The sequence below is a fragment of the Poecilia reticulata genome, chromosome 2, assembly GCF_904066995.2.
Source record: "Poecilia reticulata chromosome 2, P_reticulata-male-v2, whole genome shotgun sequence".
Lineage (NCBI taxonomy): Eukaryota > Metazoa > Chordata > Actinopteri > Cyprinodontiformes > Poeciliidae > Poecilia > Poecilia reticulata.
This window is the reverse complement of record NC_088831.1, coordinates 24,547,201-24,564,170: the sequence shown is the minus strand read 5'-3', so window position 1 is coordinate 24,564,170 and position 16,970 is coordinate 24,547,201. Positions and strand designations below refer to the sequence as shown.

At 39.5% G+C, this 16,970-nt stretch overlaps 2 protein-coding genes across 5 annotated transcripts in view; one reads left to right on the top strand and one right to left on the bottom strand.

Moving 5' to 3' along the window:
- The window catches only part of klf12b (Kruppel like factor 12b), a 54,662-nt gene extending 48,577 nt beyond the window's left edge, over nt 1-6,085 (top strand). For all 4 annotated transcript variants that reach the window (XM_017303779.2, XM_017303777.2, XM_081601255.1 and 1 more), the window contains one exon: nt 234-6,085. In XM_017303779.2, coding sequence (XP_017159268.1) covers nt 234-415 — 182 coding nt within the window. In that variant the 3' untranslated portion in view covers nt 416-6,085. The remainder of the gene's footprint in view (nt 1-233) is intronic.
- Nucleotides 6,086-9,603: 3,518 nt separating this feature from the next.
- Nucleotides 9,604-15,520, bottom strand: klf5b (Kruppel like factor 5b). The gene is made up of 4 exons (XM_008433539.3): nt 15,125-15,520; nt 11,910-12,786; nt 11,761-11,820; nt 9,604-11,357 (listed from the first exon to the last, which is right to left on the bottom strand). Exons 1-4 carry the CDS (start codon nt 15,299-15,301, stop codon nt 11,179-11,181), a joined length of 1,293 nt encoding a protein of 430 aa, XP_008431761.1. The 5' UTR covers nt 15,302-15,520; the 3' UTR covers nt 9,604-11,178.
- Nucleotides 15,521-16,970: the final 1,450 nt, after the last annotated feature.

Genomic DNA, 16,970 nt, shown 5'->3' with positions numbered 1-16,970 from the left:
ACACACCAGTTGTTTTTCTCCTTGGTAGCAAGAGCGTGAGGAAGAATAGTTTGACACATTTTTCTAACATCTTTGCTAGACGCAAACTCCCATGGAAACATTTTGTTTAAAAATGACCTTGAAGTATCCGTCCCGTGAAAGTCCGTGCGGGAAAAACAATTTGGCAGGTCAGTTGTATTGTCTGCGATGGTGTGGAAGGTGTGACCCGTGCGTCTGCTGTCGTCCTCCTGCAGGGGAAAAGCCATACAAGTGCACCTGGGACGGCTGCACCTGGAAGTTCGCCCGCTCCGACGAGCTGACGAGGCATTACAGGAAACACACGGGCGTCAAGCCCTTCAAATGCGCAGACTGTGACCGCAGCTTCTCCAGATCCGACCACTTAGCCCTGCACCGACGGAGGCACATGCTGGTGTGAAGCACAACGGGAGCGACTGAGAGAAGATGTCAGCAGAGCAGACGCAGCCACACACATGCACATGCACGCAAACACGCACACACACACACACACATGCACACGCACGCAGGCAGCCGGGGGAGCGGGATCTCCCTCTGAATGTTTTTCAGCTGGCCTGGATGCCCAAACTCACTCACGCACCCACACACACATACACACACACACACTCGAGTTGGAGATGGAGAAGCTGGATGGACGGTCGGAGCAGAAAACAGGGTGACTTCCGGATCCTCTCTGGATGGGAAGGAAGCGATGGCGGGATGCTTCTCCGTCATCGGATAATGATGGGGAACTGCTTTTAACAGCACTGTTTGTTGATGTTTAGCTTTGATTTTTTTTTTTTTTTTTTAGGATGAAGTGGCACTCTATAAATTTGGATTTTACTCACTTTACATTACAGCTGCTTTTCCAGCGTTCATAATGTGAAAGACCCCTTTGAAGTCAGAGCGGGAAGTTCGACCTGGTGTGGATTTGAACAGGAAGAGACTTGGCCGGAGTTGGATTTACAGACAGTATTGTTTTTTTTGTTTTGTTTTTTTGTTTTTGTCTTGCCTTCCCGTGAGTTGACCAGCAGAGGGCAGTGTTTGAACACGGAAGGTTTACTCGGACTTGGACCGTCACATCTAAGGCGTTTTCTTCGAGAAGTTGAATGAGGTCTGGACTTTCACTTTTTTTTCCCCCCCAAAGCCAGCAAAGCGCCAACAACTTCACAAGGATGGATCCATTTTTACCCGCTCACTGAGCCGTTGGCTGCAGGAACTGGACACACCAAATCATCATCACACCAGCAAAGAAGCCCCACGTTATCACACGGACTTCAGACAAACCCCATTCTTCATCAGTGCTTTTCTTTATTTTGAGCCTCTTTAAAGCATTTTCTTCAAAAACAAAAAAAAAAATCTTATGTGGATTTTGAGCTGTGATTAGCAATCAGTAAAGTGCAATCTTAAAGAATATATATATATAAATATATAAATATATATAAACTTTCAGTATGAAAATGTTTTCTTTATTGAATCTTGCTTTTTTTTTTTAAAGTACATGCTTATCGCTTACGTTTGATTCTGACAAATACGACCCCCCCCCCCCCCTCATGTACAGCGAACCTTGAAACAATCAGAGGAGAGTATGTGGGAAAAATAAAAAATAAAAACCCAACAGAGGCACCTTAGAGACTTTCATTCTGTCAACATCTACCTTTCCTCATCAGTCAACTCATTTTTCCTCCTCTGAAATTGAGCCAAAACTAGGAGTTTTGTGTTGTGGTCTTAGTGCGGCAAGGCGGCCCTGGACCCGCAGGCCGCCGCTGACGCCAGCTGAAGACTTTAACGGAGACAAACCTGCACACACAGGAGAGCAATACATTCTGATCAAAGTGTTCGTCGATGTCCGAAATCAGAGACAAAGGGTCGAGGTCAGCCGCACTCAGTTTCTGAGGCAGCTCCAAGTCGCGATGTTAGGTCTCTCAGCTGGTCATTCACTCCGCAGCATCTTCCGTTTGTTGTTTGTTTGTTTGTTTGTTTGTTTTCGTTTTGTTTTTATTTTTATTTTCATAAACATCACTTGAAATGTTCTCACCTCACTTTGGGCGGTTTTGTGGGTTGTCACCAGAAGTCTGGTGATTAAAATGCAGGAGTTGCACACCTAGTTACATACATACAGCGCTTTGCAAAACTGCTCATCCTTGGAACTATTTTGACATTTCGTCATGCTACAATGACAAACGTCAATGTGTGATCCTGGGATTTTATGTGGTAGACCTATAGTAGTCGTAGTGTGTAGCTGTCACGTGGGAGGACACTGATACATTTCTATTTCCCTGCAAACGAGTGAAAATCTGAAAAGTGCAGAGCGCGTACGTCTTCAGCATCCCCGAGTCGGTACTTTTAACGTCTGACGCCTTTTGCAGAACAGCTCAGCATTGCTTCCTGAGATTTCGGTGGACTTCTTTTTAAGAGCTTATAAATTCACTTCACTTCATTTGGATGTATCAGAGTAAAGGGGGTTTGAAAAAAATAAGCACATCTTTTTTTTTTGTTTTTTTTTTTGTTTCCACTCCACAATCACGGCACTACTTTGAAAATCCCCATAAAAACCACATTAAGGTTTACGGTTGTAACGTGGTGAAATGTGAACAAGTTCAAGGAGTCTGAAAACTTTTTGCAAAGCACCGCACATGATACAGATATTATTATGAAATTGTAACATTATGTCACGGAAGATTAAGACTTTAGATGCAGTTACTGGCATAAATGTCTCTCAGAAAACATCACACTTGACCTCAATCAGGGAATTCAATTAAAAGTATATTTTTATAGTCCTAAAGGCAAATGTCGCTCTTTTTTTTTTGCAACTATTTCCAGCGCTCTTGATGCCGTTTAAAAGCTTCAGGGCTTTCAGGTACCGAGCCAACCGATGTTATACGACATAGCGCTGCCAAATGCAGTTATTGGGCAGAAGCCAGTAAAAAGACACAGCAACCTTTTTTTTTTTTTTTTTGATTAAGGTATATTGAAATCCATACGCTTTTACACTAACGCCTACAAACACACACACGCACACCACACACACGGCGAAAGCTCTCACTTTTAGTAAAGAAGCCAAATCCAGGGAACAGTTTTTCGGAGTTCGTGCGGCCCTCTCGTATCTCACCATTATTTATGTATATTGTTTGTGCACATGTCATTACGCCCAGTTGTATTATCGTTTTGGCAAAAAGAAACAAAAAAAAAAAGCATATTAGCACCTTCTTTGTTTATTGAGATGATTTTTCAGATAATTTTATTTCAGATGTCAATTTATAAGCAAATATTCGTCATATTTGATCATCCGTACAATGTATTAAAACTTTTTTTTTTTTGTGATTGAGGGGCTCTTCATGTGACGGCTTGTAACTCTTTCTCTTATGTAAAAAAAAAAATGTTGGGGGTTTTTTTTGGATCTTTTGAAATGTTGAAATATATGTGATAGTGAAGATACAAAGCTATTACAAAGTTCTACAACCTGTACATACAACGGAGAAATAGGGCTTTCGATTCGTAGACGCAGGAGATACATTTATACGCGTAAAGTCTTTTTTCTGAGACCTTAATTTATCTAATTTGATATACAGCGAAAATGGGCTACAGGTGTTCATCATGTAAATGATCATTATGTGATGTCATAACAAAAAGCTTCTTTTTTTATTATTATTATTAGTATTATTACTGTTCTGGTTCGGGGTTAAACAAGTTCACGATCAAATTATTATTTTTTATTTTATAAGGCTGCACCAGTGTTTGCTATAAACAACAAAATTATTTATATACACTGACCGTATTAAGGTACTTGAATGCCTGTGTTGGTATTTTGCTATTTTTACAGTAGAAACCAGGTATTTACGCATACATACGCATATTTTTACTCACTTTCTGATGTTAAATATGATCAAATGTTTCCTGTTTTTCGGTCTGTTAAGGTTAACACTATTATTATTATTATTGTTTACTAAATGCCAGAATAATGAGATCATTATTATACATATATTTTTATGACAATAAATGAGAAACTTACTTAATTTTTGATACGAAGTTTCTTAAGGTAATCTGCTGGACATTTTGTCCCATTCCTGACAGAACTGTTCTGACTGAGTCAACACACACACATACACACACACACACACACACAACTTTTCAGCTCTTCCCAAATGTCCGATGGGACTGCGGTCAGGATTATGTCACTGTAACACTCCAGAACATTGGCTTTGTTGATTTTGAGTCATATTGTAGCTAATCTGGTGACTCGTTTGTACCCGAGCTTTAACTTTGAGGCTGATGTCTTGAGATGTTGCTGCAGTTATTCCCACACATCTGCTTTAATGTGAAGTGCACCGGTCCTTTCCTGCAGCTAAACGAACCCCCAACATGATGCTGTCAACCCCATTAACTTTTCCAGAAAGTATAACAATCACCATTCCAATTCTTGTTTTTCAGACTTATTTTGGCATGTGTGGCCTTTATTTGACAGCAGTCTGAGTGGCCTTTCAGCCTATTTTGATACAAGATGTGGCTGATTTCATTTGATTTGTCCACATGGAAGCAGCATTGTTTTGGCGCATGTAAATCTCAGAATTTAAAGAAAATATTATTATTATTTTTTATTTTTATTTTTTTTAATCATTATTCTGGAATTTAGGAAATATAAATAATTCGGGTAATACTGACTTTCCTAAAACAAGTCATGTATTTCCTGTCCAAATCACAGAGGGTGAGGAGGAAAAAAAAGGGTTGTGTCTTTTTTTTTTTTTTTTTTTTTTAATACAGCGTATGTAAACATCTGGTTTCAGCCGTATCTGACCGACAACAATGAAAAAAAAAAAAAAAACTAGACAAATCAATCACATATCAACAAAACACGTGCTCTTTATTCAGTATCTCTACAAATGACGTTGGATGCCTTAATACACCAGTGTTTAAAAAATTCAATTAGACTTGAAGGCGACGTCTCCATGGAGACAGGGTGTTATCGTATCCCCCCCCCCCCCTCTACACACCGCATCTCTTTCCTCGTTTTGAAGCATAATTTTGTTACGGTAACCAGGGTCAAAGTTATGCAATAATGATAAATAGTGCCTCATATCACAAACTTGTAATATCACCTGCCCTGTGCAACGTTTCGATTCCAACACGTGTTCTTCAATTGCTTACGTTTCAAAAGGGGGAAATAATGATTTCTTTTTATTATGGATGTTATTTGGGAATGATAAAAAAACAGAAAAAGAAAAAAAGCACAGACAACAATATGCAAGTCGGACCTCTAACATTGAACCTTCTCTTCGCACTGAGCCTTATATCACGGTGTCAAACGCAGCGTCCCACCGCAACACGCTCACCGGTTTGAAGCACACGTCATTAACTTTGGCTGCAATAAGTCCTCCTCCGTCCTCAGGTGGGGTAAACCTGAGTTACGAAGGCCTCTGGATGTTTCAGCTTCACCACGGTGATTTCAAATTAGGCCATGAGGAATCAAATCCACGGTTTGGTAGTTTATGCCTTTGTTGACGATTTGAGACGTTCGATCAGTTAAATAAATATTTTAATTTCTGTGTAACATCTGATTTTAGATTTTTTTTTTCTCTCTCTCTCTCTCTCTTCTGGTTTTGAAAACTTAAGTAGTGAAGCCAATGCCTATGTTTCAAGTTTGCTAATATTACGTACAGTAATTGTTGTTCCTGTATTTATGTAAAGTGAGTGTTGTGTAAATATATTCAGATCTTTTCATTCTTACCGTGAGGACAAACAAAATAAATAAAAAAAAATGTGATTATGCTTCAAAAAGGGAGATTCTGCTAATGGGGGAAAAAAAAAGACATTTTTAACCCTGGTATTTTTAAAAAGAATAATTTTAAAAACAGGTGTCCTTCTGTTTTCTCCTCTTTTTTTTTTTCCTGTTACAGTTTTATTTTTCTCCAAAAGTTGTTTGAGTAACAAGTCAGTGTTTTTTGCCTTTTTTTTTCTTGTACCTTTTTTTTTTCTTTTCTTTTTTTTCAAATGGATGGAGCTGTGAAATTAAGATAAGTTCAAACATATACATGTATATTGAAATGAATGGAGGCATGAAGGTTAATAAAGTTGCATTTTGTATGTAACACTACTGGGATGGAGCCCCTTTGCTATCTATGATTGGGATGGATGGAATGTGGTTTCGGTGACACATTTGAGTGACATCTGAGAGCCGTGCTCACGCCGGCATTCGGAAACCTAATCTGGATTTGGGGGAAACCATTAGTGCGGAGTGCAGCTAGCAGGATGCTGGGGGCTGCAGGGCCACCCCTGAGCCAGCTGACGGACACAAGCAGCTTAAATCGACAGAAAATCCACAAAAGACAGCAAATTTATATTAAGTGTTGTGAAGAAGTATTTTCCCCCATATAGATTTCTTCTTTTTTTTTTTTCATTTAGCCCACTTAGACGTTTCAGATCTTCAGAGCTTTTTTTTAATACCAGGCAAAAAAAAAAAAAAAAAAAAACTTTTCGAAATGTTAATTTGGTAATTGGGAGAAGAAAACTATTTAATGACCCTATGCGAAAACATAGCTGCCCTCTCCACAGTTCACAACATTCAGCATAATCTGAGTTGAATTTTAATTCCAGACTTGGAATAGGCCATGCCAGAAAATACTTTTTTTTTTTTTTTTTTGCTTGTTTACATGTTCCTTAAACTTACTGTACATTGTCCTGAAAACAGGAAACCATTAGAGCTAGAACATCACGTTTGAATGTCTGCATGATGTTCTTTTCCTGAAGTGCTTTGTTTGCTCCACGTCAAATATAAGAAAACACACTGTACCGTACAGTGTGTTTGTCTCGTCTGTTCACAGAATATTTTTGCACTTGGCTTTGCACAAGGACCTGTACTTGTTAAACAGGTCTATGCGGGCCCCGGTCCAACTCATGTTCTCCTGCCAATGATGCTGTAGCAGCAGGAAATTATAACCCACAGATGAAGATGTCAAGTTTACGTGTAAATATTATTCCCACTGACAAAGAAGTACCTTAATTCGGAGTCTGCGACTGGGCGCGTAAAGCCACTGGTCAGCCAGCTCAGTGCAGCTCACCACTTTGAGTCTCATCTGAAAGAAGATCTAATCACAGTTGGAAAAAATGAACAATAAAAAATGCTAAAAAACCAAAACCATGCAAACCATGCAAAATACTGGATTTTAAATTTCCAGTATTGGAATTGGCAGTAGAAAATCAGTCCACTTCTAGTCGCCATTACCCATGATCCCGCTTGGCTGTGCCCACTGCAGGCCTGGACAGAACCATTTAAAACACAGGTGTCAAACTCCAGTATTCAAGGCTGCTGCCCTGCAACTTTTAGATGTGTCACCACACCTGAATAGAATAATTAGGTCATTAGCAGGGCTCTGGAGGACTGGTCTACACAAGAAGGAGGTAAGTAAGCCATTTAATTCCAACATTTTTTGTACCTGTGGCACATCTAAAAACTGCAGGACAGGCGGCCCTGGAGGACTGGAGTTTGACACCACCAATTTAAAACCATAGCTGAGGTCCGGTGTACTCTTTAATGTTTTTAGCATGTGTGCAAAACCCGTCAGAAAGTCGCATTCTTACTCTGCTCTTATCCAAACTTTCACGTAAAACATCACATCTCTCCAAAATAAAACCACATTGCTTTGTTGCTATAATCCGGCAACCAACAGAGAGTGATATTTTAAGCTCCGGTATGCTCCGACCCTGCATGAAGCCAATGCAGTTTCTAAGAACAGGTTACAGTTTAGAGGAAACAGCCTGAACATCATGTACAGTACTGCATCATAACTGGATCTGGATGAATGTTTTTGTCAGCTGCTAAAGAATTCACATGATTACAAGCTATTCTCACTCCACTACGTTTTTTTTTTATTTATTTTTTTATCTCCATATAATATCACCTTTGAGATTTATCACTTCGAATGTAAAAAGGGGGGGGCGGGGGGGGGGACATTAGGTCGTTCCTACATGCAGGTAACCTCCTTTGCTCTGGGAACAAGCTCGGGCACCTTCTGCGGTTTCAGCAGACTCTCTTGGCACCCTTTGTCGGCAACCTTCTCTGTGACTCATGTCACAAACGTACACTCTGCGAACTGTAAATAAAGACAAGAACATCCCGTTTTGTTCACCACAATTATTCTAAAACTGGTTCTAATGATGGTGTACCTGTAGGACTAATTATGGAATTCCAGGTCAAACTAAAAACGACTTGATCAGACAAGAGGATGGTGTGTGTGCTTTCATTTTTACTCGATGGAATTCGAAGTACAAAAAAAAAAAAAAACCCAGCGAGGTGTCGCTCTGTTTACATGCGCATGAGCGGCATGAACTTTCCCGCCGGGTTCTTATCAGGTCGTACACTCAGGTAAGCTAAAACGGCTGATGATGAACAATCACAGCGTTATCAAGATATGACTTGTTTTGCAGCCGAAGGCGACTTACAGTCGTTGACCCTGATATTAATTTCTCAATGTGGCAAGTGTTTAAAAGATCAGCGAGGATATTTGTGTGGCAGCTAAAGCCTCCCCCAAAAGCCTGGATGCTGAACCAGGACAGTAACACCAGAAAACCCATGACTGAAATAGAAACAGCTGGAAAGAGAACGATTTTCTGTCATGGCGGAGCAATCAAAGCTCAGGGCCTCAAAATGACGGAAATGGGGAAAAAAAAAAAAAGAATTTCAGAATTTTTTCTTCTTTTCTCAAGATTAAAACTAAATATCTCAAACAGGAACTCACGACAAAAATGACTGACATTATTTGTTATCCAATAAAAATGAGGCAAAAATAATGGAGAAAAATTAAAGCCAAGTAAGTTCAGCGGTGAGAAAAGGTGGGACTTTATTACACTTTATTGGTTAGTTTTAAAGTAAAGTCATTCTGTGTGCATTTTGTTCTAGTTGTAAAAGAAAGAAGATTCACCAAAGATTTAAGAGACGCCAGATTTAATTCCTGTCTGACTTCATCTTTTGGTGAAAACGACAAATCATGTTTTAAGGCTTGGCCGACTAAAGCTAAAATGAGGATAGATTTCCAAAATATGACTCTGACAAAGTTACATTTTAGTAAAAAAAAAGCCATTGCTAAATCTAAAAGAAAATTCACTGGGAGCATAAGGGTGATCTTTAATCAACCACAAACAAAAAGTCCTCTGCCACGATATAAAAAGCGAAATAAGGTCAAAGAAAATACTTCAATTGGCTGCTGCTAAGAATAGCTCCACAGAAGATGAATCATGGTGTCAGAGTGGTTTCCACATGCTGCATCTGCATTTTGGCTTAATTTTGATTACATGTGTGACAACATGTCAGCCAAGGTTGGATTTTCCTAGTTCTGAAATATGCTGAGGAGCAAAATAATTACTAAGCATCTGCAAATATTTTGCATACAGATAATGCTCGACTGCTTAATTTAGTTTCTGAGAAATAAATGTTTGTTTTTCCGACTTTCAATGTAAAGCTACTATTCTCCTGGGTCAAGAGCTTTTAAAAACTTTATATTTCTGACATTGCTGTTTTAAGTAAAAACAAATATTAAGAATTGCTTCTTGTATTGCATTACACAAGGATCTACAATGAAAAAAAAATGTGAATAAAAAAAGACAAACAAAAAGGACTCATTGATAGCATATTTTTATTTTTATTTTGCTTATACATTTTTTTCTTATCGTCTAATCTTGAACTCTGTGTTTAAGGTGAGTGAGATGTGCAGAGCTGTAGATGAGGCTCTGGGATCTTTGGTGACCTGGATGAATCGTTGATGTTGTATTTCAGTTCTGAAACAGATCCACCACTGTTCCATGTTTACAGATAATGGCTCCGACTTAGAAAAGGCTTTGCAATCTTGTTCCTGATTGATATTATGCTAATAACTTTGCTTCTCATCTGTTCTTAGATTTCATTGCAGAATGCAACCCCGTCACACCTTTTGAGATTTATTTAATTACTTTTTTTTTTTGTTGCCAACTTCTTGCTGTCAGACTTGATTCCTCGATTCTACAGGTTAGGCAGCAATCGGGATTGGGTGAGGCCCGTCAAATTAAACCAAGACAATATGACAACTAAACACTTAACCGTTCAGTTCTTTCTGCATGGAGTTTGCATGTTCTGCTCTAGCATACATAGAGTCTCTCTGGGTACTCCAGCTTTCACTCAGCCAAAAAAATATAAGTGTTGGGTTAATTATGTACCCTAAATTATCCTTAAAAGTGTGTGTGGGCATGTGTGTGTTTATGTGCTGCGCTGTGATGAACTGGAATAGGAGGTACTATGCCTCTTGCCCAATGACCCATAGAGATTGGTAGCAGCCCCAACACCCCCCATAACCCTGCTTGAATAAACAGCTATAAACAATGGATAGATGGATGAAAACCACCACATCATTTGAAAACATGCCCTTTGTATTTACTAACTTATCTTGGTCTGACGTTAAAATGTGTCCGACGACCAAAAAGCAAAAACAAAACTGTAACGTGGCTAACATTTACCCCCCTTGTAATCGTTGTGCTTTCTAAATAAAACGATTGCCGTCTAAAAATCAAACAATCTTTTTATTGCAGAAAGAGGAGGAAAAAACATGAACAATGCTCTTTTAATTAAAAGTGTAAACCTGGCAGTTTCAAAGTCATGCCATGAGCAACGCACTGACCGCGTGACGCAAACTGTGCTCTACGCCAGAGAGCTTTCTTTCGCCCGTTTTCATCTTAAATGTGCAGCTTTTCCGACGCTCTCCACAGCCCTCAAACACAACCATGCTTTGACCTGCAGGCTAAAGCGACATCCTTTTCCTTTCAGTTGGCAGCACAGGACCTTTCATAAATAAACGCACACAATGCTGATAGGATCTGCACAATCGACAGTTCAGATATAAAAATAGTCAAACGTTCAACATGTGGTATATTATAAAAAAAAAATAAAAATAAGGCTTGAGAAAGGACAAATTTGGTAAAATAAGTTGAACCGATACATCAGCAAATATCTCATGTTGATAAGAAAGTAAGGCAACGATCAGATGTAATATTCTTAATAATTAAAAAAAAAACATTTAGAGGCAGGTCAGAACATCAAACTGTATCCTTTGAGAGTAAATAGGATAAATTGCAGTCTTTTTTTTTTGTATTTTTTTCCCCCCAGTATTTTGTCCATTTTAAGGAAAAGCTAAAAAGACTGGACAGATACAGCAGAGGGGTCCCTTAGCTCTGGTGTCTCTTGGTGTGCAGGGCCAGGTGGTCAGAGCGGGAGAAGCAGCGGCTGCACACGCCGCACTGGAAGGGCTTCACCCCGGTGTGCTTCCTGAAGTGCCGCGTCAGCTCGTCGGAGCGGGCGAAGCGCCACTCGCATCCCTCCCAGGAGCACCGGTACGGCTTCTCACCTGGCCGGGCAGAAACCACACGGTAAAGCTACAGCGGACACCCACAACTTTTTTTTTTTTTTTTGTGGATCTACACCCCACCCGTTCTCCCTCAAGGACATCATCTAAGAGTGTTGTTGAGAGCTCACATCTAATGAAAGAGTTTGGAAAAGGAGGCAAAACAAACAAACAAACAAAAAAAAGATAGCATGCCTCATCTGCAGGCCATAAATCACTGCATGTTTCTACCCCCCCCACCCCGATTTTCTCCCACTTTACGAGAGTTGCAGGGTTTATGTGATTTGACAGCAGAGAGGGAGATGTGAGCCAGACAGAACGAATATGCAAGCCAAGAAAACTTCTCTGCCTGGCAACATCCTCATGTTCACCCCCAAAATAAGATGTGCAACTTCAAGAAGTTTACCTGTGTGGGTTCGCAGATGAGCCTTTAGATGAGACGACTTTGTATAGACTTTCTTGCACCCTTAAAAAAAGGAAGCAATAAGCATCTTTTAGGCATACGTTTTGACAACTTTTATCTCAACTGCTAGTCGTAAGGACTTGTAATCGCACCTGGAGCGTCGCAGTGGTGAACCCTGCGTCTTTCCAGATCGGGGTTGTTCCTCCGGCTGTATTTGGCCGGAGCTGACTGCGCCAACTCCGGAGACAGAGGCCCGACGCTTGGTGTCGTCTGAGCCGGAGCCAGGCTGGAGTCCTGAACCGGTCCGCCAAGTGGACATTGGGTGAACGCAGGAGCGTAAGTTTGGTCGTGGGTTCGAGCCGAAGGATCGCTAGAAGTCTGTCTGGGATCAGTGTGGTTCTGGACTGTTGTCTTACAGGCAATGCTGGCTTCGTAGGAGGGAGGAGGGGAGCTGTTATGAAGGATCTCCTTGCCTGTGTCTGGACTCGGAGGCTGAGAATTTGGCGGAGACAGCGGCAGGTAGGTTGATCTAAACTGATGGCCACAGTGCTGGTCGAATGAAAAACATTCAGTCTGTGTAGCGTCTGGTAGTTGTCCCACGTGGAGATTCCCGACTGGAAGACTTAGCGGGGTGATGGGGAAAGAGTTCTGCTCTAAGTCAGTGTTCAACATCTGAAACTGGGGAATTTCTTGGAATTCTGGCACTTCCTGCTTGATGTAAAAGCTACTACCAGGAGTGTCGGCTGCTTTGAACATTCCTGAGTACTCTGGAAGGGTCATTGGTGCTTCGTTGCCCTGGCAGGTCGAGTGCATCAGGGACTGTGGTGGCTCCGCTTTGATTTGCCTCACAGTCCGGCAGAGGCTGGGTTGCAAGTAGGCGGCATCGGGAAGGAGGAGGCTCATGTTGATGCTGAAAGAAGAGGCGAAGTCTTCGGGGAAAAGTGACTCCAGCATGGGAGCGCTATCCTTGTCATGCATTTTTGAATTTGCTGCATCATGAAGTAGGTAGGTGTCCATCTCAGTTTTACCCTGGTAGAAAGAACAAAAGGGAAACGGTTTGGTCAGTAACACAAAAACTGCACGGTTACCTTTTTAACTTAAATGACTGTCTTACGCTGTTCAGATGAAAGTTTTAAGCAAACACTGAATCAAAATTTGTGATCCAGCTTTTCAAAGAAAGACCGGATCAGGCAGCCATTTTGAAATATATGACCTATACTCACTTAACTTTCCAAAGGATCAAATAGAAAATAGTAAGCTTGTGAAATGACATTATATTACAATGTTTACAAAGTGTTAAAGACTTTGATTCACCACAGATTTGATCTGTTAAGTAGTTAGCACAGGCTCCTGCTAGCCATGGTTAACATTCACACATTTACCAAAGTACTGGTCATTAAATCAATATTGATAGGTAATATTTTATGCAATCCATCTTGACCTGCTCTGACCATTTTCCCAATATTGCAACTTAACCATTACTAGCTCACGTTAACCGCAACGCTCTTCGGTGGAGAAGTTGTTATTGTAAGAAGAAGATTCAGTTAGCCATTTTATATGGGATGTGTTCTACTGAAGCCAGAGGGGACACAGTGTCCAGCTTTTCTGTGGCCATCACAGGACGCTAGACAGTGGCAGGTGCTGGTCATTTCATTCCTTTCCCATGCTACACGTTTGTAGTTTCGGTTGTTTCCTACCAGACTTTTTCGGGTATGAAAAGGAACCGTCTGCCACATGACATCAACTTGAAATGCCTTGGGGACATTTTGTCGAACAGAAACATTGAACTGAAGCCCAATTCAGCAGATGCCAGAATGGATAAGCAAAGTTGGACTGTCTTGTTTTTTTAACAAAAATCAAAAAATAATGACAGATTAAAACAAAAATAAAATAAGATAACATAAATGTTTTGAATGCAGCTCAGGATAGTTCATTAACACAAACTGGAATCAGGTAAAATATATATATATATATATATATATATATATATATACACTGGCAGGTCAAATGTGGAAATTGGCTGAGTCTGATCAGTGCACATCTGGTGTAATATGTATCAAGTATCACATTTGCTATTCAAGTTCTTTTATTTATTTTGTTTTGTTTTTGGTCTCAAATAGCAAATATATTAGACAAAATGAAACTGATGACTCTTTTTGTTTGTAACTTCATGATGTTTTTGGCAGATGTAAACCAAAATTACAAATCTTTTACTCTAGCTCCATTTATTTCACTTGTTTAGCCATCCAGGTCAATTTGCAACTCTGATTGAAACGGCTTAATGTGTTCAGTAAAACACATTTCACACAGGAAGAAGTAAGTGGCACACCGCTTCCTACCTTCATTTCCTGTGTAAATCTGAATTGAATTCAAATGTAACTGCAGCTTAAAAAATGTCGGTTAAGTTGAATTTGCATAAACCACCACGCGGTTTTCGAGATGATAGAAGTCAAGTTTGGGTTTTGCCCCCCTTACCTTTGGCCCTATGGACCATGGAGCATTTATGCTAAATTAAGATAGCAAGAGAGCTCAGTACTGCAGATAAGATAGCAACTGCTGTTAGCCTCTTCACAGAACCCCACTTCAACAAATTCTCAACTATCCAATAAGTGTTAAAAATTGGTCACTTCAACCCATTTTTTGAGCTAAAACCTAACCCAACACGTGGAATCAAACTAATGTAATTCATGGCCTGGTTCATATTTGGATTCGCAGTTTTAGTTTCAAGAGTGAAGAAATTGAATCAAACTCCTAATGTGACTTAAAAATTGGTATTAAGAGATTGTTTTTTTTATTTTTTTAATTGCCTCTGTATTGATGAAGCCAATGTTTTGTTTTGTTTTGTCTTCCTGTCTTAGACTTTGCATCACTGGTTGCACCACATGTCATTCTAGACTGGTAGTTCCACTTTGGGGATGCATGTGTACCAACACAACAGAATATCAGAATCAGCTGAACCTACAGCTCCGATTTACAAGTAGCTCAGTGCAAAGGCTTCAGCCTGCATGTAAGCTCTTTCCAAATGCACAGCTGAAATTAGAACATCCAGTTGCTCCATATGCAGGACAAGTTTCAGGGACGGGTGCACATCCCATTCATCCCCAACACACCACAATGAATGTGAGCATCAGCGATCTTAAATTCGTCTTTATTCAGCATTCTTCTCACAGCAGCCATCAATGTTAGGATCAGACCCTTGAAATGAAAACAAATCTGTTCCTCATACCAAATCTGCAGGCAACACAGACAATTTAATTAAATAATAGCGAGACAGTGATGCTGAGAGGCAATGCAAATGCAACAAAAAAATAAATAATAATAATAATAATAATAATAATAATAATAATAATATTAAAACCAACCCTACCAGACTATATTCTGGGAAAGATGAAATTCCCAGCATGGCGTTGCACAGCACTTCTCCATGATCCTCACCCCTCAGACCGTCGAATGATGTCAGCGGCGCCGCTGGGTGGCTTTTGTGGAGAAACTGCGCGTCCTGCCCCGGAGCAACCCAAACCGAATTCGTCAGAGCTGCGGCCATTAAAAGCGTAGCTAGTCTTACACTCGTTCGGTATAGTACAAGAAAAATTAAAAATAAAATTTAAAAAAATAAAAATGCCCGAATTAATCTAGCACATATGAATTGTTGTTGCTTCGAAAACAATCCCCGGCGACCCAGCTGTCAAACGCTCATCCTCCTCTGGTTTGCACTGGCTTGTCAAATTACGCAACGGCGTAATATCAGCGCGTCTGCAGGGCGGCGCCGAACATGTGCAAAATAAACAGGACAACTAGGCGGTACTTAACACACCGAGTGTAATGAATGCTGCGGTTTGGTGATTAGGAGGAGAAATAAACTTGGGGTTGGGATTTTTTTTTTTTTAAGTTTATGATGAGGTTGTTTGTTTGTGTTCAAGATCAAGAAATAAGGCACACACAAGAAAAGTTTATTTATTTTTATTTTTTTAAATAAATTCTTATGGTTCAATTCCCACAATAAATGTGGTTTTCTAAACTTAGCTCATCGTTTAAATGGGAAGTTTAGACCTTAAATATCCAAACAGACAAAATTATTTTCAGTTTGAAAAAAGGCTGTTTTCATTCCTCTGACAATGTATTTCTGTTTCTCACCAATAATATTAAGAATTAAAATAGATAGATAGATAGATAGATAGATAGATAGATAGATAGATAGATAGATAGATAGATAGATAGATAGATAGATAGATAGATAGATAGATAGATAGATAGATAGATAGATAGATAGATAGATAGATAGATAGATAGATGGTGCCTCGAAAAAAATATAATGTCTAAGTCTTTCAACACTTTCTGTTTCAAAACAAATTTCAATTTATTTTATTTATATTTTGTGACATTATGTAGTGTTGAAGTGAAAGGCTTTCAAGATTTTTGTTTCAAATGAACATCTAGAAAAGTGTGGGTGTGCACATTTATTTAGCTCCTTTTGAATGAAATAAAAAAATAATAATAAAAAAAAAAAGCACGTCAAAGATCAGAAGATACCAAATTGACTTTTTGGTCTCTGCAAAAAAACCAAAAAAAAAACACATATTGTGGTGGAGAAATGACACTTCACATGAACCTCTTCCTAATCATGAAGCATGACAGTGACAGCATCATGCTGCGGGAATGCTTTTTCTGCTGCATAAATGAGAAGATGATCAAAGTCGATAGGAAGATGGATGGAGATAAATGCAGAGCAATCCTGAAAACAACAAACTGTTTGGGGCTGCAAATAAAACTCGAGAGTGAGGCAGAGATCCTCCATCCAGAAGGACAACAGACATGCACACAGCCACAGGCACAACGCAGGCGTTTAGATCACAGCATATCCATGGCCTTGTTAAAGTGCAGATCTAAATACACTTGAGAATCAGAGGCAAGATTTGAAAACGGCCTGGTTTAATACAAAAGAACCTCACAATTGTTATGGTACTGAAGAACTTTTTTTTTAAATTATTATTATTAACACATCAAAATGTTAAATTGCTCAAGGAACATGAAGCACCAGAGAGATATCAATTTATAGTAATATTCATTGATTTTTATACATTCATACATATGCATAATTCAGAAATATTTATAAGAAAGTTTAGAATTTCATTTTTTTTTCTCTGTTTCACCCCATTCAAAAAGAAAATGTGATTCCTCTCTTCCACATTACTCATTAACACTTTTGTTTAGAT